Consider the following 22,349-nt stretch of genomic DNA (forward strand, 5'->3'; position numbering starts at 1 on the left):
TAATTTTACAGACATGGGAATAATATTTTCTTAATTTATTATATTATTCCAATAAGGAAAAAGAGTTTTCTAAATAATTCGGTCAGAAATTCACAACTTCTCAAAATTAAATTTAAAGGACAAAATATCACCAAATGTAATGAAAGATTGACATTAAGTTTTGTAATTATATCTATATTATTTAGTAAAAGAAATTATCTCTATTTTAATTTTTTTCAAATTAACCAATTTGATTTTAGTTTTTGTAACCATTTCTAAATTAGTTAATCAAGTTTATATGATGTTACATATATTATGTTTTTAAATATGTTTCACCGTGTCTAACACGGGTACTATCCTGACTTATGTTTAATATGATAGTTAAAAAATGTTATGATTTTGATGATCAGTTTGTTGTATTTTTAAAAAAAAAAACATCTGAATTTTTAAAATTATGGTTATAAACATCTGAATTTTAAACATGGTAATTTTGAAGTGATATTGTTATCTAACTTAATGCTAAAGTCAACATCTAATATAATGAAGTTGTTTCCTCTTTTAAGTACTTACATGAAAGACCATGTAAGATTATTAAGCACCATGTTTTGAAGATAATACGATAACCAGGTGACTTACAAAATATTTATTTTGGCAATATATTATATGGTGTTTTGAGTGAATTAGATTCGCATCAATTTTGGCTTTCAAATTCACTCATATGATAATCTAGTTTATTATCAAATTGATGCAAAACCTATAAATATTTGGTAAAATCACCTCAAAAGCATCCAAACAAAACTAAAATCTCCATTTTACAACATGTGACTCTACCCAACCCGAACCACATCAAAAATTCAATAATCAAGAGATGAACATTTAAACACTAAAACGGCCCTCGGATTTTTTTTTCTTCACCTAAGGTCCCCATAATTGGTTGAGTTGCCCTAATGATGATGAGCATAAAATATGTTGTGTGATGGTGAATGATAGGCATAACACACGGTTCTAAAATTGACTTTGTGGCACGTGATACAAGTACGCATGCTCTTTTTCACTCAAAAATAATTATGGTCCTTTTGTCTACCGGTATTTATCTCTATATTTTGTTTTTGATGTTATTAATGTCTACTTTTTACCTTGTTACTCTTTCATCACTTCACATTTATCTTTGATTCTGTATTTTTTTTTACTACTGTGGGTTTTAAAGCTGAGGGTCTCGCAACCTTTCTACTCTTTGGGATAGAGGTAAGGCTTGCCTACATCCTACCCTCCCTAGACTCTACCAATAGCTTGCTATTTGTGAGATTTTACTGGGTATGGTGGTTGTTATTTATGTTCAATTGTATACAACTCTGTGATAAATACTTTATGTTCTTCATCTTGGTACACACCATTTTCATGTCCCAACTTTAATAACCACCAATATTACATAAATTCTGTTTTACAATTGAACAAAAACATATTATGTTATTATGACCTTATGTACAACAACATGATACTACTCTTTATATGGCAGTGGATTACTTATAGAAAGATCCAAGCAATGATATTATGTTATTATGCGAAGGATCTGCAATATGGTCAACAAGGTTCTGCACGGGTCCTTTACCGGTCACAGCTGCTTGAACATAGAATCCTAGCCACACGACCATTGCCAGACGCCCGTTTTTAATCTCTTTCACCTTCAGTTCTTGAAAACCAACCGGATCTCCAGAAAGGTTTAACGGGTCGAAGAGTGCACCGCCTGGATAATTAATGTCACCAGGTAGGTATATTCCTAACGGCTCAAGCGCCTCTATACCACAGTATCTTGCATATTCTGGCCCAACCTGCACCAACACATGAATATTCATGTACATACACAAGACTTATGAACTGAACCGCACATCTATTTCAATTTAAAGTAATTGTTACCATTAGAAGAACTTGGCAGATTGCTATGACAATGACTCCTTGACTTCCAGCAAAATGCAGCCCCGGGATACCAAGGTAATCCAGTGTCTCGCCCTGCGGATGGAATCAAGTCAACCATGTTTAAATTGTCTACTATCGATATGTTTTTTTCTTTAACTATTCCAGTCAGGGGTGTGCATGGGTCGGTTTTGGGCTAAACCCGAACCATTTTGAGAACCATTCGGTTTATGGTGTCGGTTGTTTGGTTATTGCCATCTGAGCTTATAAATTAGGCCGAAAAAAAAAATAAACCAAAAATAATTAATTTAGGCTAAAATCATTTTGTTAGTTATTAAATAATTGATAATTGAATATCATATTTTAGTTACATATTTATTAAATTCTTATAAATTACTTAAAATAAAAAATGAAAATTTAGAAATTCGGTTCGGTTTATTTATGCGCAAAACCTAAACCGAACCGTAAGTTCGGTTTTTACGAAAACATAAAACCAAACCGTTAGTTTTTGTTTCAGTTCAGTTTATCGGTTTGCTTTTTTCGGTTTCGGATCGTTTTTTTGGGTCTCCCCTAATTACAACGGGTAAGGTATAAAACAGAAAGCTTAATGAGGAAGAGGTTCAACAAGGAGAGGACTACCTGAAGCTTTGAGTATCCGACTCGCCACCACACAGGTTCAACAAAATGGAAAGCACCTGCAAGGTCTAATAGCTCCGGAATCAGCGCACCCAATGCAGCAAGCATAGCCCAGCGTGCATGCAATATTTCAAAACTACATACAAGTGAATATTATTACATGTCGATTGTGGTCAGTCAATGACACCATGGGTAAGAACTTACTTGTAGTATCTCTCGAAAGCTGCAGGATCTTGACTGAGGCCTGCAATATCAAATCCGTAATCACCAGGTAGTTCACCGTCAAGATATGCAGGATACTCAAATGGGATCGGACCGAGCCACCGAGGCCTCTCTTCTCCATACCAGAAACTGTCACACATATCCAAACCAACTTTTAATACTCTGGCAACTCATTATATACACATAAATATACATGAACGATTTTGGAGCATGTTATATACTTTATATATATTTCACGGGTTGAACAAATCCAACCTGTTGTAAACCATCAGTTTCTATGAAGATTTGTATGTTGGTCATCAGCCATTGGGGAAATTAAATTATGAGGATTTAATAATTATAAATAACAAATAAAGAAATTCTAAGAATTCTATAATTATATTTTAAGATAAGATATAATGGAATTCTTCTTAGGATTTTGTAAGTTTTAAAAAAATATATATTAGAACAAGTTTTAAGGGAAAGGTTAAAATACAAAGGAACACAAAAATGAGAAGTGTGAGAATGATTTGTAGCCAATGAAAAAACCCCTCAACAAAAAATTCAAAAAAAATAATAAAAAAATCATAACTCAAAATATAACTAAAAAATGAAAAAAAAAATTAAAAACTCGAATGTTTCCTCTATCATTATCGTTTCAAACTAAAAAAGACGACGAAGAGACACAATGCCGAGATCAAAGACACAATGACAAAAATGAACAAAAGACACAATTACTAATAAGTATAAAACACAACTTTGGTGCCGCAAAGCACTATTGGGACGCTTTGCGGCACCCTTTTGGTCCGCAACATTTTTGTTTTTTTCCTTTTAATTATGGTATCGCAACAAACGTAAGGATAACCAACCTAATGTCAATTTTGTTTTTGTTTTTGTTACGGTACGGTAACGAACTTGATAGAATCCGACCAAATTCGTGTGGACTCACCGTGTTTTGTTTTAAGTCCGGTGTCGCAATGAACAAAACGAAAACCGTCCGAATGACATTTTGTTGTTGAGGTGTCGTAATGAACATTATGAAAACCGACCGAATTCACATCGACTTACCACATCAACGTCTGAAACCGACAACGCTTAGGTTTTGTTGTCACGTGTCTGGGTTTTACCAACCTGCCCGGCGCAACGCGCCGGTAATACCACTAGTTATAACTAAAAAAGACACAATAGATCGCAAAATATAACACAATGTTGAGTAATATAACACAATATCAAGAAAAAAGACAGTGCCAAGGAAAAAGACACAATCAATGACGAAAATAAACACAATGATAAACAAAAAGACACGATGATCTTTTTCCTTCAACATTGAATCCTTTTTTTTTAAATGAGGAAGACGGTGGATACATTTTTGTGTTTTTACTTTTTTCGTTTTTTTATTAAATTTTGAGTTATGATTTTTTTTTATTTTTTAGGGGTTTTTTTGGATGGCTATAAATCCTTCTCATGTTTGCCCCCCTTCGTAGAATAACTTGACCCCGAGTTTTAAATATTAAATCATTAAGTTAATTATTTAATAGGAGGGAGAGACAAGAAACAAAAATCTAGACTTTACATGTGGCAACCGAAGTTATTTATTTATTATAGTACGAAGATTACCTATCTTTTTTTGCATTTTCTGCTTGTGCTTTATAGAGTGAAGCGTTCTTAACAGCAACTTTTTTTTTCTCCTGCATTCGTCTCTGCAGTGTCTCACCGAGGGGACTGTTAGCGATAGCTTTAACAGCAGTGAAAGGAATAGCTGAGAAAACCACTACTCCAGCAAGCTATATCTCGAAACAAATGAAAAAACATGACATTTATCAACTACACTCGACAACATTTAAAGCTCATTTAACCCTGGTACATTAGTAATGGTGGGCGGTATTTATACACAATGTTATGTTTGGTGTTGTCATCTTCCTAAGCTAAATTAACATTATATAAAAATTATTTTTTAAGAATGTGATTATGAAGTGTTCATATTTAATTGAGTACTTATTCTATATAAACAAGACTCTGATAACAAACAACTAATGCTACCGGCAGTGAACATGGTCATGGACTCATGCCATGACATTCAAACAGTAATGTCTTACAAATTAGGGGTGCAAACGAGCCTAGTCGCTCGCGAGCCACCTGAGATCTGATTGATAGAAAGCTCGAAACAAGCCGAGCTGAGCCTGAGCCTCAAATGAAGATTGTTTAGTTATCAAGCTTGAGCTCGAGCCTTATTTGAGAAGCTCGTTTAGGCTCGTTGAGCTGTTCCAAGACTTGTGTATTTTTTAGTTTTAGCTCTTTTGTACTTGTATGTAGTAATTTTACATGGCACAGCCGAGCTTTGGCTTGTTTAAGGTTTTTCTTAAAATATACAAAATAATTAAAAATGTATATTATACTATGTTATAATACATATAGGAACTCAAAACTCTTAAAATACGTTGTTATCCTGATTTCAAAATTCAAATATTCATCTCTCGCCTAACCAGTTTTCAAATCTGAACTCGATTCATTCTCTCATAACATTCACGATTTTTTCATTCGTTCATTCTTTGTCTAAAAGCAAGCCCTAAGTTCAGCTGCTTCTTGACCCACAACGTAATTAAAGAATGTGATTAGGTGTTGCTATGGGTTTGAAGAAGGCACCTGATTAATGGATTTCACGTTACACTCCTCCAAGATTATCATGGAACAGGTAAATTTTTGTGTCAAATATGCCAAATTATTTAACTTTTTGTGCTAATTGTTTCGAACTAGGGATCAATTTTGGAATTGGGGTTTCTAGGGTTTGTTTTTTATGTATATAAAAATTTCAGGTTTAGGAAATTGGAGCTGAATATGGACCATCAGACCATATGGAGCCTTCAAATTTCAGGTTTATGTGAATTTGGTTTATGAAGTTTAAATTTTAAAAGATTGTGGTTGATTGGTTCAAGATTTTTAAAATGATGGATTAAAAGAGAATTTTTTTTAAAGAATTTGATATGCTATGAAACTTATGAACTTATTTTCTCATGGTACAATATGGTTGTAAGTTTGTGAACATTTGTATACGATATAATGCAAACCGAGTTAAAAGGTTTATTCATCTATGCAAATTTTAATGTTTTATTTTTTTATTGATTTGAACATCTACAATTTTATAGAATATTTTATTGCATCTTCTTTGACACAGTTTTCTTTTTTACTATTTTTGCAAATTGTGAGCCATTGGTAAATTTGAATAACCAAAATGCCCTCTTTTTACACATGTTGGCAATAATAATAGAAGGCAATGGGATGGATTCTATGGCTCATTGATTACTTTCTGTAGTAGTTTAAGTTTCTTCTCAATGGTTGTTTATGCTTGTTTAGGTTTTATGCGAATTTCTTATTCTTCCAGTTTGACTACAATAATTTGACTGATAATTTATCATTATTGATTAGTTTGATTTAATATTTGTTGTTCAAATAATTTCAGGAATTCGTAAGTGACTAAACATCTCATACTAATATTGACCGGAAACGTGAGTAGCGAGCTAGGGTTTGTTCCCTGCCCTAGATGCCTAAATGTTCTCCTAGATCATGGTAGCTTGATCATGAACTGAAAATATTCATTTCTTATAGGAGTTGACATCATGGACCAACGGAGTAAATGACAACAACTCTAACATAGTAATACGTGACCCTCAGTGTACTCATTTATGCAAATATGCTGCTGATTTATTCAACTATTTTCATTTTAGAGTTTTTAGTGAAGTTCACACATGAACATATTTAAATTGTAATATTTGGTCAGCAAGTGTTATAGTTTAGCAGTTAAAGATGAGGTGTGTGTGTGTATGTGTTCGCAATTCATGATTAATTGATTAACATAATTGTTATTAGAGGGTTCATTTGATTAATAAGTTTGACTTTTCAGGTTTCGCAAATGGAGTCTTCAGTTATGAATTTCTTGAAGTTTGATTACCGCCACAACTATTAGATGTTTCTTGAGAAGATTTGTTTTTGCTGCTCATGATGTGTAAATGAGGTAGAAATATGAACTTTTTATACTTTCAAATGGTCATTTTATATGAGTAAATGGGTCTGTCAATGTATGTTATTTTTGTTTAATGAATCAAATGGGTCAATATCATGAGTTAATGCATTTTCACACTTTCATATGGGTCACTTTCTATGAGTAAACAGCCGTGTGTGTTATTTTTTTATGGATCAGATGGGTCATTTTAATCATGGCCTATGATGCACTTTTCTACTTTCATTTAAATAGCTCAACTAAATGAGTCAGTTTGTATGAGTAAACAGTTACTCACCGTTTGTTAGTTTTAGTTAAGATTGACATTTTCTTGGGACTAAATTCATTATTTATTTCCAATTTGTTTTCGGCTTAAATCTTTGAAGTCTAAAAGGCAAAACCGAAAAAGCTGAACATAATTGAAGCGAACCCAAACTGAAAAAACCGGCATCGAATGGTTTTATAAACTCAAGTTTTCTTATTTTTATTTTTTTTTTGGTTGAGCCCAAAACCAATTCGTGTCCCTCCATACTAATTACCACATTCAGTTAAATGTTAATCCCAATTTTATACAACCATAAACCTTTTTGCAGTATGATGTGGAAATTAGTTTCACTCTTTTGCTTTTCATCCATTTTATTCTACACTTTTTGTGATTGGTGGAACTCGGGTAAATAGTTCCTTTTATCGTATTGCGTTTATTATTGTCAGTGTGTCGTTTCATCATTTTTAAAGAAATATGATGCTATTTCTTTAAAAATCTTAACAGGTTGAAAATGAATTCGAAGATTTAGTGCAAAGTTAGCAGGTTAGGTAATGGCTGAGAATGAGTGATTTTTGTTGGTGTCCTAACGGGTTGGGTGGTTTAACCTGCTAACTTGTTTTTCTCATTTAGTTTTAATTTTTAAAAACAAATAATATATTGTACATTATGATAACAACCAAAATGCAGGAAAGGTTTTACCTATTAAAAAGAAAATTGGTCAATTCGGCTTGTAATTTACAAGGTACAAGTTAAAAATGGTCGTTTAAGAAATTGTTCAATTTGCTTAACAAGTTTTAAAAAGTTGCCTACGAAGCGTATAGAATTTATCAATACGATACACAAATTTCCATAAATATACAAATAATCAAAATAATAAATAAAAGGATATCTTTCATTTTTTAGTTTCATTATTTGTATTTATGGAAAAATAGTTATCACTTGCATGTTTAGTAATTTATTTTTTTTATATAGAAATCTGCGTTTTAAGTGGCTGAATGTTTTTGTGCAGTCATATTAAAATGGATTATTGTCTCGGGTGAACTTAAGTACCCAATCCGCATCATGACCGCGACCGTCTTTAGACGGGCCATGCCACCTTGTTTTGTTTAACTAGCTGAAATGCGAGCTCAATCTTGGTTCGTTAAAACCTTGAGCCTGCCCATGGTTTGTTGAGTCGGCTCAACTTGTTTATCTTAATGAGCCAATATATTCAGCTCGAGCTCGGCTTGTCAGAAGCTCCAGGTAACTGATGGCTCGTCAAGCCGAGTTGTTTGTTTTTTAAAAGTTTTAATTTTGTATTTTACTTTTATTTTGTTATATAGAATTCTGAAAGTATTTTTTTTTATCTGATTGACCTCAACTTATTGTAGGTGCAAAGCGAGTACGGATTCTATGAACCTGCATATGGCGAAATTAGCAAATCACACACTCAATGGGTTGCTGCAGCAATTTCAAGTGCAACATTTAATATGAGGTGATTTGCATAAAGTTTTGATCTTTTTTCAAGAGTTCTTGAATATTATAAAAACTTACCGATGTTCTTTGATCTTAGGTCTTTCAACTTTAATCTGATCATTGAAGGTCATATGCAAAAGTTTTTGGTTACATACTAAGGTACATATGAGATTATGAGACTTAATTAGACGCTGCAACTTATATGATTTCTCTTAATATCAAATAAGTACAATACAAATTTTTGATAACTAATACTCTAATTGTAAAATCTCTTGGATAAGGACCAGACATCAAAGTCTAAATCAAATATTAGAATTAAAAAACAAAGCGACAGGGTGTTCAAAAAAATAAAAGAGGGGTAACTTTGAAATGTTGGGTTTAACATTGACGGGACTATTCAAATCACTGAAGATAGGCATGTAAAATATGTCGCTTAATCATTTAATTAAACTAACGAAAACACGTTTTGTTCAGTTCATTTATGTTCGCTTAAATTAATTTTATAAAATATGTCGATAGATGTTTTGTTAAAATATAAACAAAAAATGGAGCTTGTTTAAAATATATGTATATATATTTATACACACTTGGTTATGTTTGGTCGGTTATGTTTATTTGTGTTCGTTTATGTTTAATCTATTATGTTTGTTAAGTTTTTTTTTTGTTCGCTTGTGTTCTTTTACTTTTGTTTATATTTTAAACGAATGAACATAAACAAACACGAACATGCCCGTTTTGCCTTTTTCTTAATGAACGAACATGAGCGTGTTGCTGATTTAGTTCTTTAAATTTGTTTATATATATTTTTTTAGATTTGAGCATTCTTGGGAACATTATAATTTCACTTAATGTACTAGAAAATCAATAAAATTCGGGTTTATGCTTTCATAAAGGAAAGGGATACAATATGCTGACAGTAGGATAAAAAAGTGATGCGACTGTTCTTCTCAACGGAAAGGATGAAATCATCACTTAAGTTATGGTGGGAGGTAAATAATATTGTATTTTGGTATGTTCAACTTTTCGTAATATTTAAGTATATATTTATTATAATCTTGTTTCTTTTTGACATGAAAGATATTTTAACGTATTGTTAATTTTTAGGTTTGTAAGATTGTTGAGGGTCAGAGGTACTCAAAGAGGTTAAACGAATGCCGGTTCACCGCTCTTTGGTAGGTAGTGAAGGGCATACGTTAGAGGAAGCTAAATCTTAAGTTGATGTTGTCTCTTACTGTTTGGATGGGGATTGGTTTTCACTAGACTTGTATGCGCGGGCTGACACGAACACGTCCCGTTTAACCCAAGGAGATTTGTACTTTTTGCATTCTAATTGAGCGTAATTGGATTTTGTGCGTAATTGAGCATAACTTGAATTGAGTGTAACCTAAATATATAATAGGACATGCAAATTGATATGCTATGTTTTTAAAACCTGTAACTTTTTATTACTCTGTTTGCATTGCATTTTTTATTGGACCTTAAGCTCAAAAGAATCATAGCACAAATTTGTTCTGGAATATGCAGAAACTGACCAATAAACAATCAAGGATTCCAAATAATAATCAGAACCGGCTCTGGGGATTTAAATACCTCCGTCGAGTCGAAACAAAAAGGCCCGAAGGCCCTATTGAGTAAAAAATATAATGCTAATTATGTAAATGAAGATTAATGTTATGAATAAAAGATCGATAACAGTTTTGTAATTTTTGAGCTTGTATATATTAAAGATCGATATCAGTTTTGTAATTTTTTTTAATATATACATAAAAGATATATGACACCTGGAAGTTATGTTATGGGCTTTAGCCGGTTGCCGGGTTCGCACTACCTAGGGCTTGCCCTGTCTTTTTATCTTGAAACCATTATAAATTATCTCATTTTTCAACACTTTTAGAACTTTTGGAATAATATTACGAGAGATTAATAAACAAATAGGAGACGAGTAGGCGTTGTAAATTCTTGTTGCCGCCGCATCGCGCGGGTACATATTAGTAAGTCTTAAATATATATAAACAAAACCTCTCCATATTCTCTCAAGCCACCAGATTGCTTTATTTGTAAATGAAGACTTCTCATGCATTTGATCCGAATTCACGAGCATGGGTCACACCAAACCCAGATAGCCTTAAACGAGTTATAGCATCTCATTAAATTAAAAATAAATTTCACCAAATATTTGATATGAAAATCTTATAAAGTAGGGATATACTAAAAATTAGTATCCGATTTTAAAGAAAAATATATTATTTATAATTAAGAAACAATTTTATAGTAAAAAAAAATAAGCGGGTCATGGGTCTCACCAAACTCAAATAGCTTTTTAACCGGGTTATAACATCTCATTTATTAGTGAAACTCTTTCATCACCAAACCCTAAGTATTTTTTATTAACTTCTTTACAATAAATAAAATTAAATCCAAAAGATATATATAAATATTATAAACGAATAAATGTAAAACAACCCCGTAATACGGGGGATAAAAACTAGTTAGTTAATAAATAATAACAGGGCCGAGTTGGAGCTTGAGAAAATGATTCACGAGCCGAGCTTAGGCGTGTTTATGGTTTTTCTCAAAATCTATAAAGCAATTAAAAACGTATATAAATGAATTAATAAACAATACACAAGCCGAGCCCAAGGTTGAGAAAACGACTCATGAGCCGAGCTCAAGATTACTCGTGTTGGAATCCATGTTTTATAGAGTTTCAAACTAATAAAATAAACATGCAAATAAATAAATTTAGTAAGGGATAACGTACTCTAAACAATCAAACTATAAATTAAATAGTAATATATTTCAAACACCCGCCTTGAACCTTTTCTTTTGACTCGATTAACTATCGGGCCAATGATACGATTAATTTAGCAATTATTAATTAATTAAAAAAGAGTGGTGAAAATGGAATGCCTACCTCTTGCCATGAAGCTCGGCAACGGGTGAATTGACGTGGACAGAAGAAATTGAGTGGTGATTTGGCGGTTTGAACTTGAGAGAGGACACAACTGGAACTGGAATTGGAAGTGGAATAATAATGTTGGAGAAGCATGTTTGGATGTCTGGTTGCTTCTCACCACGTCATCCTTTTCTTTAACATTTTATTTCTTTATTGTAAATATAAAACTAAAACATAATTTTATGTGCATCACACGTTTTAGCGGCGACTAATAAGTTCAGTCAAATGTGTAAAGATAAACGGTGATGTCATTTGTTCTTGTTACGATTTCGATGTGCTTTAAACGTTAAGTTTAACTGTCATGTCATGTCATGTGGGCAGTGAGACTTTAAACTAACGCGCTACATTAACTAATGAGTGTTGTGGTTTAAAGTCACATCATCACGTTAAAACCTCACAATTTTCTTATTAAAGCATTTGAGCCCACCATTTCATTGTTAAAGTCACGTTATAACTTTACCATTTCTTTGTATATCGCCCGGGTCGTAATGCCCGGCGCTGCTTTAAAGCCCATGCCACATCACTTTTGATGTTATTGTTGAAGCCTCACAATAAGTAGTCTACTGAGTTTTTATTTTACAGTTTATTAGGTTATATTTATAGTTTGTTTATTTGTACAACCTCAAGTTATACGATTATAAGCCTAAAAGGTTTCAAATTGATACGTTTTAAAGCTACATGCTATTTTAATGTCGCGCCTAATTTATTATTTTTTACACAATCACCTATTAAGTCCAAAACACGACCGACATCGTGTGAAGGGAGACTTCTCCCGTGAAGATCTTCATTCACGTTACTTCACTTACTATTTTAATTACATATTGAGATTTTTTTGGCTTCTATATTTCGTTTACATTATACAAGTAGAATGCTTTCAACTATTCTTAATCACTACTTTCTATGTAAATGAAAAAAACTTAGGGCGTGTTCGTTTCACATAATGAAATGGAATTGTAATTGGATTTTGCATAGGATTTGGAATTAGAAGAAACTGGATCTGGAATCTGAACATTTCCATAGGAATTGGAATTGAAAAAAATTGAAATCCAGTTTCATTTTTAATGTGTTCGTTTGACTAATGAATCGGAATTGAGTTTGTTTTTGTTTTTTACGAGGATAACGGCGGATACATTTTAATTTTTTTTAGATTTTTTTTATTTATATTTTGCATTATAATTTTTTTATTATTTTTTTAGGGGTTTTCTGATAAGATCAAAAACCCCTTAAAAAATATTCAAAAATAATAATAAAAATTCATAAATCAAAATATAAATTAAAAACTCAAAAAAATTAAAAAGCTAAAATGTTTTATTTGTTGTCCTCGTAAGCCAAAAAAAAAAAACTAGAGAAAATATTCCAATAAATTTCTTTGAATTCCTCTACATTTTAGAAGGATTTGGAATCCCTTTATTTAAAAGAATTTGAAGGAATTGAATTCCAATTACAATTTTAAACCGAACACACCAAAATGAAATTTAAGATTTCAATTTCAATGAAACGAACACGCCCCATCTAATAAGTTTATTACTACTCATGTAAATTGAAATAAACTCTTAAACGAAGTTTGAAGTCTTCTTTTACACTAATCTAATGCAAAAGGTTAATGCTTTCAATTAAGGATGCTATTAGTGTTGGGTATTTTTGATCTCATATTATTTTATTATGACATTTTTGAGATTTATGTGCTACCCGGGAATGTGTGGTCCATTTCACGTTCACTCGAAATTTCAAAAGTGTTATTAAATTATATATAAAATTTAATTACAATATTTTTAAGGTTTTAAACTTTTTTTTATTCATTTGGCTTTGTAAAGCATGTTCGATATATTGCTACAAGTTCATTATTGATTTATGGTAAGAAGAGTTATTGGAATACCCGTGTCTACTGTCCTATAAAATGACCATCCTGCTACATAAACGAAGACGGTGAATAAATGAACTCCTTTCTCATAACATACATAGTAGAGATGGATAAATCGGGTTATGTGCTAGAACTTACCGCGTTGTAAACCAAATTAGTTTAGTCAACTTTGGTCAGTACCGGGTAGAAACCAGGTTCTAATAAGAATGATTGAAACCTAAAGGAACCAATTTGGGTCGGCTTGTAAGCGGTTCGGGTCCAAACCGATTTATATTAAATATTTTTTTATATTAATTACCAACAAAAGACAAATAGCTGAAATTCATTATTTTATTTAACATTTTAACAGTTAGAAAACACAATATATTGTAGGGTGAGTTTACTGTACAATAATTGCTTAACGTACGATAGGTACGCGAGACGCTCAAAGGCAAAAACAAAAATGCTCACAGGCAAAAAACTATAAAACGCTCAAAAACGGTTTTCGTGAAAAAAGAACAATCCAAAACTGTTTTTTTCGGTGAACCAATGATTAGTTGGATATGTATTGACGATTCCGAGACGTTGGGATGTGATTTCATGGATCGATTTCGTGAATATAGGGTATTCGCGTACCTATTGTACGTTAAGATATTATTGTATTATATCTTTTCTCATATATTGTAATACATCGAAAAACAAAATACAACTTGTAATATATTTCTTAACGTTTCATTATATTTTTCTCGACTCATCTTTATTATTGTGATGCGTTTAATCATCAAATATGGCTTCGTCATCAAAGCAACTTTTACCTCATCCTCGTACATCTCACGGTCAAACCCTCCTCCCCCTAGCGGGTAAAAAAAAACTGGCTATATTAATGTTCATCCCGTTCAATGGTGCAAACGAAATACGTTGATGGAGAAGAAGCATACTATGTGATTCTCCTATAAAAAACAAGCATTTGCTTTCTGAATTGAACCACCGCTCGCTAATTCTGATAACAAATTACTTGACTCGATAGAATCATATTGACAACGCTCCTAACTAAAGCTTCAAGCCTTAGCCACCAGAAAGAAAATATATAAGGGAATTTTCGACAAGAAGCATCCATCATCTTAAGTTGAATCAGACAATTTTTAGTATTCAGGTTGAAAAAGACCTTACCAACCGATATAAACACTAGCGAGTGTCGAGTAGGGTCAGGTTGGAGTTGGATTGGGTAAACCGGGTCGGGTTACCAAACCCGTTTTCTTGAACCAATAAGATATCATTACATAATGGGCTGGCCCACATACACCGCTCTCTCCTTATGTAAATTCAAATTTTGAAATGAACAACGTACCGCTCACACACAACTTGACCGTTGAAAACCTAGGGTCTACTTCCAATTTCAATTTGGATTTCGAAGCTCTCTCATCAGCAATGGACGAAACAACAATGCCCATTTTCATCGACCCGGAGACCGCGTTCCTCGCTTCCAAACAAGAGACCGGCAACGAGTGGGAACTGTTTAAGGAGAACGTCCGACCACTTAAGCGAGGGCGAGACATTAAACTCCTCAACGAGTCGCTCAAGTCGGGTTCCGATGCTCAGATCAGAAACTCTCTTAACGAAACCAGAAGGTATTGCTTGAATTTAGTTAGTTTGTTTACGCAATGAGTAATTAATTAATTGTTGTTAGGAAGATGATTAAGGCGATCGATGAGTATGAAGGTGAAGATCCTCTACAGCCGTGGCTTCAGTAAGTTATATATTGCATTTAGAGTTTATAGGTTCGGTCGGTAAATCCAGACCTAATTGGTCCTGAGTTTTCAGCCAAACCCTGTAAAGTCCAACTAGCGATTAATCGGACTGGAATTTTTATATGAAATTTTGACTTTTATAAATACACACACATTTTTATAAAACTGAAAATTACTTTGTAAATATTCCAATCTGATTAATCGCTGGTAGGTACCTCACCGCTCCATTAGCGTGTAGCAATTTCTACAACACTGGCTTTGATAACGCTTCGAAACTTGGTGTACATTCTCCCCGTTCTACCTCGTTTTTAATGGTATTTTCTTTTAGGTTCTGTGAATTCTATTTAAGATGCCTGACACGTATTTTGGAGCTTGTTAGATTTGCATCTATTGTTGGCGGTGTTGTAGAACTGGCTAGGCACTTGTACCGACTAGTTTTCTATTAAATATTTATAAATTGGATTGGATTAATATGTATACCTTTTCGAATACTTCAAAGATTTTGACCAATTTGGACATATTTTCACCAACTTTGACTGAAATTTGACCGATTTTGACCGGCTTTGACATAATTTGACCGATTATCATGCTTTTGGTCCGATTAGGTAAATAGAATCGGCAGCATACTGATTGGCGATAAGTCACTGACTGATCGGTGCCTAATCACGATTTTTACAACACTGGTTGTTGGGATGTGAAGCTGCCTTTAATAATATATTACCATGTTGTTTCTGTTATCTTGTGCAGTTGTATAAAGTGGATTCAAGAGGCTTTTCCTTCAGGTGGAGACTGCTCAGGGTTAGTAGTCATCTATGAACAATGTGTTCGAACCTTTTGGCATGATGAGCGCTATAAGAACGATCCTCGTTATCTTAAAGTGTGGTTGGAATATGTGAGTAATCGTATAACTCTGTCGTGTTATAGTAAGCTGTGCCTTGATGTTGACGTTTGTGTATGGTAATGACTCAAATTTGCACTGCAGGCTGAAAACTGTGACGATGCAGAAGTTGTTTTTAGTTTTCTTGATACGAATAAAATCGGCCACACACATTCTGTGTTTTACATATCGTATGCTAATCACCTGGAATCGAAGAACAAAATCAAAACTGCAAATGAGATATACGAGTGTGGGATATCTAGGTATGCTTTTCTTTCTACTATTTTGAGTCTTTGCATTTTATCTTTTGCACATCATACTCCTTTTTTGCTTTTGCATGTGTCCATTTTGGTCTATTTCTGTGTTACATGTGCTATATATAGATATTTAAGGACATAATCCAATACTACCAGATTGCACAGTATTGCAATATATCATACATATGCTTGTACAATTGCATATGCTTATAATTTGTATGGAATCTAATTTACACACAGATTTTTGTCATCATTATGGTTGATCATTCTAATTAGATCCCTTGTTTTGTGCATCAATGGCAATCAATCTTATGGTTTGATTCAATAAGAGTGCTGTCAAATAAGTTATTCTGAATATTTCTATTTTTTTTAATAGTTCACATGCATAATGTGTGAAATTCTTTGATTATGCGCATAAAGGTAATTTAGTTTTGTTTTGTCTATTGTTTACTTTGTCTTCTTATTCAATTATATGGTTTATTTATTTTTTGTTTTGTCCCGTTTCTTGATGAAAAGATCCTTACTTTGCATATTGTAGCATGTTTGATTTATAATGGTAGCAATTTATAAGTAGGATATCATTTTTGATTTGGAAAAGAATGACCCATTATGTTGCAGCATAGTTAAGACAATGCAATATGACCCTTTTTGACATAACCGAGTTCTTATTATATCTATTGCTTGTGATAGGAATGCTCAACCTATTGAGAAGCTAAAATCAGCTTTCCAGAAGTTTTTTGCTCGTTCGATGAACAGACCAATAGCCACTGAAGTAAGTCAATTATATTTATTTCTTCTGCTTTTCTGTTAATTGAATATGAGCATGTATATTGATGTGAATAAATAAAAAATTCATAGGAGGAATCAACAGAGACTCGTCAACCTGTGCGAAGCTTCGGAACCATCTTGGCCCGCGCAGAGAGTGGTAATTTTCTTCTTTCTTTCTTATTATCTGTTGGTATTTACATAAAAATCAAAATCTGTTTCCTATACTCATTCATATTTGTATATCACCTGCCAGGAAACCGCACTCAGGAAAGCAGTTTTGATATTGCTAGAAAAAGACCAAAGCAAGAAGGGTGAGAGCAAATGAATGAAGTTGGTGGGTTTAACTTTGTCTGTAATAAACGTAAACCATTAATCTGTTTCTTGTTGTTTAGGGGTCAAGGGGGTTCACTTAAGGTGTTTAAAGAGACGAGTAGGGGCCCGTTGCATGGATCAGACTCATCCTTGAAGCCAACTACTTGGCACAGTCTACCAGCACGATCCGAGAGAAATAAGGAGAATAACGCCATCCCTTCCAAGTGGACATCAAATAAGGTAGTTAATTAGTTAGTTACTACACACACATTACAATGTCAATCATGTTTTTGTATAATCATCGTTAATTTAATTAATTCTTTCCTTAAAATTTTTAGATTCCACAGAGAGGTTTTGGTAGAGCGGCCCCTTCGGCTCCCTGCATCGAGGTTTTTGTAGATGAAGCAGAATGCGCAGAGTGAGTTTGTGTGTTTACATTTTAAAAGTTGGTTTGCATTTTTTACAAGGATGACTGTTTATGAACGTCTTTCAAGGTCGCATATTGTAAGCAACGGAGGGGGGCGTGTGAAGCTCAGAGACAATGATGGTGGTAAAGACCTTAAAAAGTAAGTAACAAGTGTAACCAACCATAGTTTGTGTGTACGAGACAGTTTGACTTATCGAATCCGTCCTTTGTTTTGAAACAGGGAGACAGAGTTACTGAGGGAGAACCCGTTACGCCATTTTCCTCCAAGCAGTCTCAGATGATCTTATTATTACATTAGTGTGTGATGTTGGTTTGTTGTTTGAATAATGTGGTATTGTGGTTTGGGTCAGCTTTTGTCTATAAAGCGTGGTTCATTTAGTGATGCAAAAAAGAAAAAGAACATTATGTTTAATGCGGAAAGCATTGTTGTTCACATCAATTTGGTTGCAATGTGATTTGTTATCTTGTCCTAACACTATTATTATTGAAATGTTAAATTAATGGCAAGACCATTAAAAGACATAGTGGTGAAGTTTCTCTTCATGCCAATGCTAAATTTCTCTATAATTTTTTACTTTTTAAATTATAAAAATGTGTTGAGATAACTAGATGCTTAAATAATTAATACAATTAAATAAATATTGAATATTGATTATGTTTGTAAACTCACGGATTTCGTTTTCTTTATTTACTTTTATTTGACAACTTTGTTCTTTTTCAGTAGACCCATTTTTTTAACCGATTAGTATAAAAACTATTAAATATTATAAGTCATATTGACACTTGAATGGATTGGGCTTCTAAAAAGCCCAACAAAATAAACACAGTGGACAGATAATCTGGTCTTATATAAATGGGAACTTTGGAAATTGATTTTATTCTATTCAACTAAAACTAAACTTTCCAAAATGCCTATAATCTGGTCTCATAACTCCCCTATAGTTCGATGTAGATGGGCCGGTGGCATAGCCATAGTGATAACCAGATTGGGGCTCACAGCCTGGAGTATAGTGTTTTGGACACACTTCGCCCACACTGCTTCCGTCATGCATGATGCTCCTACCACCCTCCAATCCAAATGGGTTGACATGCAGTTTCAAGACACACAACTCTCGCCGGACTACATCAACCCAAAAGTGCTTATCCGCCAATTTTCATACAGTGTTGAAGGTCCCGGTTGAGACACAAGTGACCCGGAATAAATGCACACTCCAATACCATATGCACCTTGATGGTGTTACATATACCACTGTTGGAGAGTTGGAGGTGGCAGTTGTACCGGGTGAAAATAACTTGCCAGCCACATTCTCAGATATCGAGACCGAGCTGGATGATGGGCCATACGAGAGTTTCAAGCAGAAACTACTTGACGAAAAGCTCGTAGTACAAGTAGAAGTCACCTGCAATTCGACAACAAGTACGGCAGTTAATATTGAAGATATAAAAACAAAATGTAATGTGTTGTTCGATGCGCCTAAATACACTAATTCGATCTGTGAATGCGCCTAGCTAGGGTGTGTCCTTCCTTTCTAAGGTACGTACGTGGTGGAGGCTTTGGATTAAAAACGTGTGATTTTGCAAATAGTTATTTTATGTGGTCGGAGACATTAGTCATGATCGATTTATAACTAGCATAAAATAAAATAAAAAGGGTGTGGATGTGGATGACAATATTGAAATAATGTAAAGTTGTGAATGCATGTATGAGATAATTATTAATGGTTTTTACTTATTTGGATTTAGGCAATAAACTTGTTTCCAATGGCGAACCCCCGGCCCTCCTGTTTTTTTACGCGGTAGTGTAAATTTACTGGTTTTCGTCTGAAATATTTTATACGTAGTGTAGATTTAGCCGTTTTCGACCAAAATTTTATATACGTAGTGTAAAATTTAGCCGTTTTCGCCCGAAATTTTTTATACGTAGTGTAAATTTAACCGTTTTCGACCGAAATTTTATATACGCAGTGTAAAATTTAGCCGTTTTGGGCCGAAATTTTTTATACGTAGTGTAAAATTTAGCCGTTTTCGTCCGAAAATTTCTATACGTTGTTTAATTTTAGCCGTTTTTGGCAGAAAATTTAAGTTCGCCCCCTTTGTTTGTGAACTTTTGAATACATTTTGAGTTCCCCCCCCCCCCCCCCCCCCCCGGTGTCTTAGTCCAAGCTTCGCTACTACAGTTGTTTCATTTGTTAAATATGTTTGTAAAGGTAATTAAAAAGCATAAAAATTCAAGTATGACAAATAGGTAGGTAGATCCTTAATTTGCTGAGGATCAGTTAATTGAAAATAGTAATCGTTGTCTATGTATAAAACTCTAGACAAATATAGACTTTGAGATAGAATGTTAACCACCAACAAATTCAAATACGAGTTTAACAAAACCTTTTGAAATATGATAATATATGTGTTAAAGTTACGTTTCGCAAGTTAGAATTAAGATAACTTAATCTAGTGGTAAAAATGTATGACACTCAATTAAAAGATTATGTTTTCTAGTCTTATTTGAGATATGGTGAATTATATTTTTTTTTGAACAAACAGTGAATCCTCTATATGGGCCACTGGTTAATTCACCACATCAGAATACATTTGTCTTTCGATCCGAAGAGAACCCTTACCTAAGGCCAATGCCCGTGAACAATCGCCTAAAAGCATGACAATGCGTGAGAACGCAGATCAAGAATCAAACTAGTGAACACCACCAACTCGTCTAGTTTCACATCACTTGATGCCGCCAAAACTACTGATGAGGGAAAGGCATGAACCTAGATCACATAAAACACTAAGTCTCTTGCTCATGACTTTCTTTAGGCCTAGACCAACGACTTCAGATTTTTACCAATGGTTTAATTTTCAAAGTAACATTATTTTTTGTCTTCTTCAAAACACTCAACTTTTCCCTCAGGACCTGCAACTATCGCATATATTTGAAAATATTTCCGGCGAAGCCTTTTACATTCTTTTTTTCTTCATTTCAGCAAACCTTTTACAACAACTAACGATATCGGGTTCGCTAGCCTGAAAAGAATGGGTTCTTCATTAATACGGTATTATACGTTCTATATAAAACAGATAATAGAGTGGATTATGGGGAGCCCGTATCCATAAAGGTAGCTCCACCACCGCTCTTTCTTATTACTACATCATAAGCTTATTTAGTTAAATGTATTTTAAAAGTTTTTGAGATATGGAGTTTTTTTAACTTCGCTATAAAATTTTAAAGTGAGAGAAACAAAAGGTGTTTGAAAGCAATTTTTTTTAAAAAAACTTAACGTTTGAGATTCATTGAAGAAAAATATTTTTATTAGAAAACAACGGCTTATCCGAAGCTAAATTACACTGGTAGTGGTTGGTATATTGATTGAAAGAATAGAATGTAATGACTTATCACGAGGAATGTAAAAAAAGATAGGTTTGGTACCACTATTATTTATTATATGGCTAGAGAAAAGTCTGAGAAGTTACAACTGCTTTTTATTAGATCTCAGCCCTAGAAAAGACTAGGGATGAGCACGGTACCGTACCGATACCGACCTGTACCGGTACCGAAAATCGTAAATTTTTTGGTACCGGTACCGAAATATTCGGTTCGGTACCGGTACCGAGGGTAAAAATTCGGGAAATACCGGTACCGTACCAATCCCGTAACTTAAACTTTGGTACCGATTCGGTACCGACGGTATCAAATCGGTACCGATTTCGGTATCGGTACCGTCACCGATTTGTTCATCCTTAGAAAAGACCTGAGGTGAAATCATGACCCTTGATGTATTAGTTTTCAGCAGTTTTCATGGTGGTTATTGCAGGTTTAGGATGGTTGTTAGTCTCATTGATAGGTTTAGGATGGTTGTTAGTCTCCTTGAATCTCTTCCCATGTCGTATCCAACATCCATTATTCCCGCTCTCTAGATGTATAAAGAACGGTGATGTCTCCACTGATTTCATTAATTGGAACAGTTGCCTTCTCCAACATCCAACATCAAATATTAATTCTGTTTGTAAACCCACGGATTTCGTTTTCTTTATTTATTTATTTATTTATTTATTTATTTTTATTTGACAACTTTGACAAACCAAGTGGGTTGTTTATTAACTTTAAATAGGCCCAGTGCATTTTAAGTCATCTTCGTTAAGCAATACACTTAGGTGGTGTTTCTTTTTTTCGAGATAAAATATTTGTAGTCTGCGGGTCACATCTGCAGATATCTATAAAAAATAATTATCATGAAACTTTGAAAAGAAAAGCCGAAACTCATTAAAAAACACATGCATTATTTATAGTATAGTAGATTAAAATATATTGAATATAATTAAGTTGAAAATGTAATTTAATATAATTTTGAATTATTTTATTAGCAATAAATTATAAGAATAAATATTATTTATGATAAGATTTATTGTTTTAATAGTATGGTAGATGACTTGTTAAAATATATATCCCTCGCAACTATTAAGTTGTTAGGATTCACGTCCCACCGTGAACAAATGGTGTAATATCAAATATATGCATTTAGAATATTTTATAAAAAAAATTATCTACAACAACATGTACTTCATTTCTGTGGCTTTCACACCTTAAATTTACTTACAAAATTTTAAGAAATAAATAAGAGTAAGATTGTGATAAATGTAAAACGATATTTTAATGACATGATTTTTCATAATTTTTATCTAATCTAACTATCTATATAATTGACTATCAAAAAATCCTACGTTTCGCTCT

General features: G+C 33.3%; 2 protein-coding genes across 2 annotated transcripts; one reads left to right on the plus strand and one right to left on the minus strand.

Moving 5' to 3' along the window:
- Window positions 1–1,387: 1,387 nt before the first annotated feature.
- LOC143617462 (chlorophyll a-b binding protein 7, chloroplastic) lies at window positions 1,388–11,464 on the minus strand. Its single transcript, XM_077090013.1, has 6 exons — window positions 11,356–11,464; window positions 4,345–4,511; window positions 2,731–2,877; window positions 2,530–2,662; window positions 1,894–1,986; window positions 1,388–1,808 (listed from the first exon to the last, which is right to left on the minus strand). Exons 2-6 carry the CDS (start codon window positions 4,419–4,421, stop codon window positions 1,500–1,502), a joined length of 759 nt encoding a protein of 252 aa, XP_076946128.1. The 5' UTR covers window positions 4,422–4,511; window positions 11,356–11,464; the 3' UTR covers window positions 1,388–1,499.
- A 3,191-nt stretch (window positions 11,465–14,655) lies between these two features.
- Window positions 14,656–18,046, plus strand: LOC143617471 (mitotic spindle checkpoint protein BUBR1). Its single transcript, XM_077090022.1, has 11 exons — window positions 14,656–14,865; window positions 14,925–14,984; window positions 15,733–15,877; window positions 15,968–16,125; window positions 16,810–16,891; window positions 16,978–17,044; window positions 17,141–17,198; window positions 17,280–17,439; window positions 17,538–17,617; window positions 17,694–17,765; window positions 17,847–18,046. The coding sequence occupies exons 1-11, from the start codon at window positions 14,666–14,668 to the stop codon at window positions 17,905–17,907; spliced, it is 1,143 nt and encodes a 380-aa protein (XP_076946137.1). The 5' UTR covers window positions 14,656–14,665; the 3' UTR covers window positions 17,908–18,046.
- Window positions 18,047–22,349: the final 4,303 nt, after the last annotated feature.

This window comes from Bidens hawaiensis, unplaced genomic scaffold (genome assembly GCF_021521415.1).
Source record: "Bidens hawaiensis isolate Kalapana, Puna unplaced genomic scaffold, B.hawaiensis_p1.1 tig00002323_1, whole genome shotgun sequence".
NCBI lineage: Eukaryota > Viridiplantae > Streptophyta > Magnoliopsida > Asterales > Asteraceae > Bidens > Bidens hawaiensis.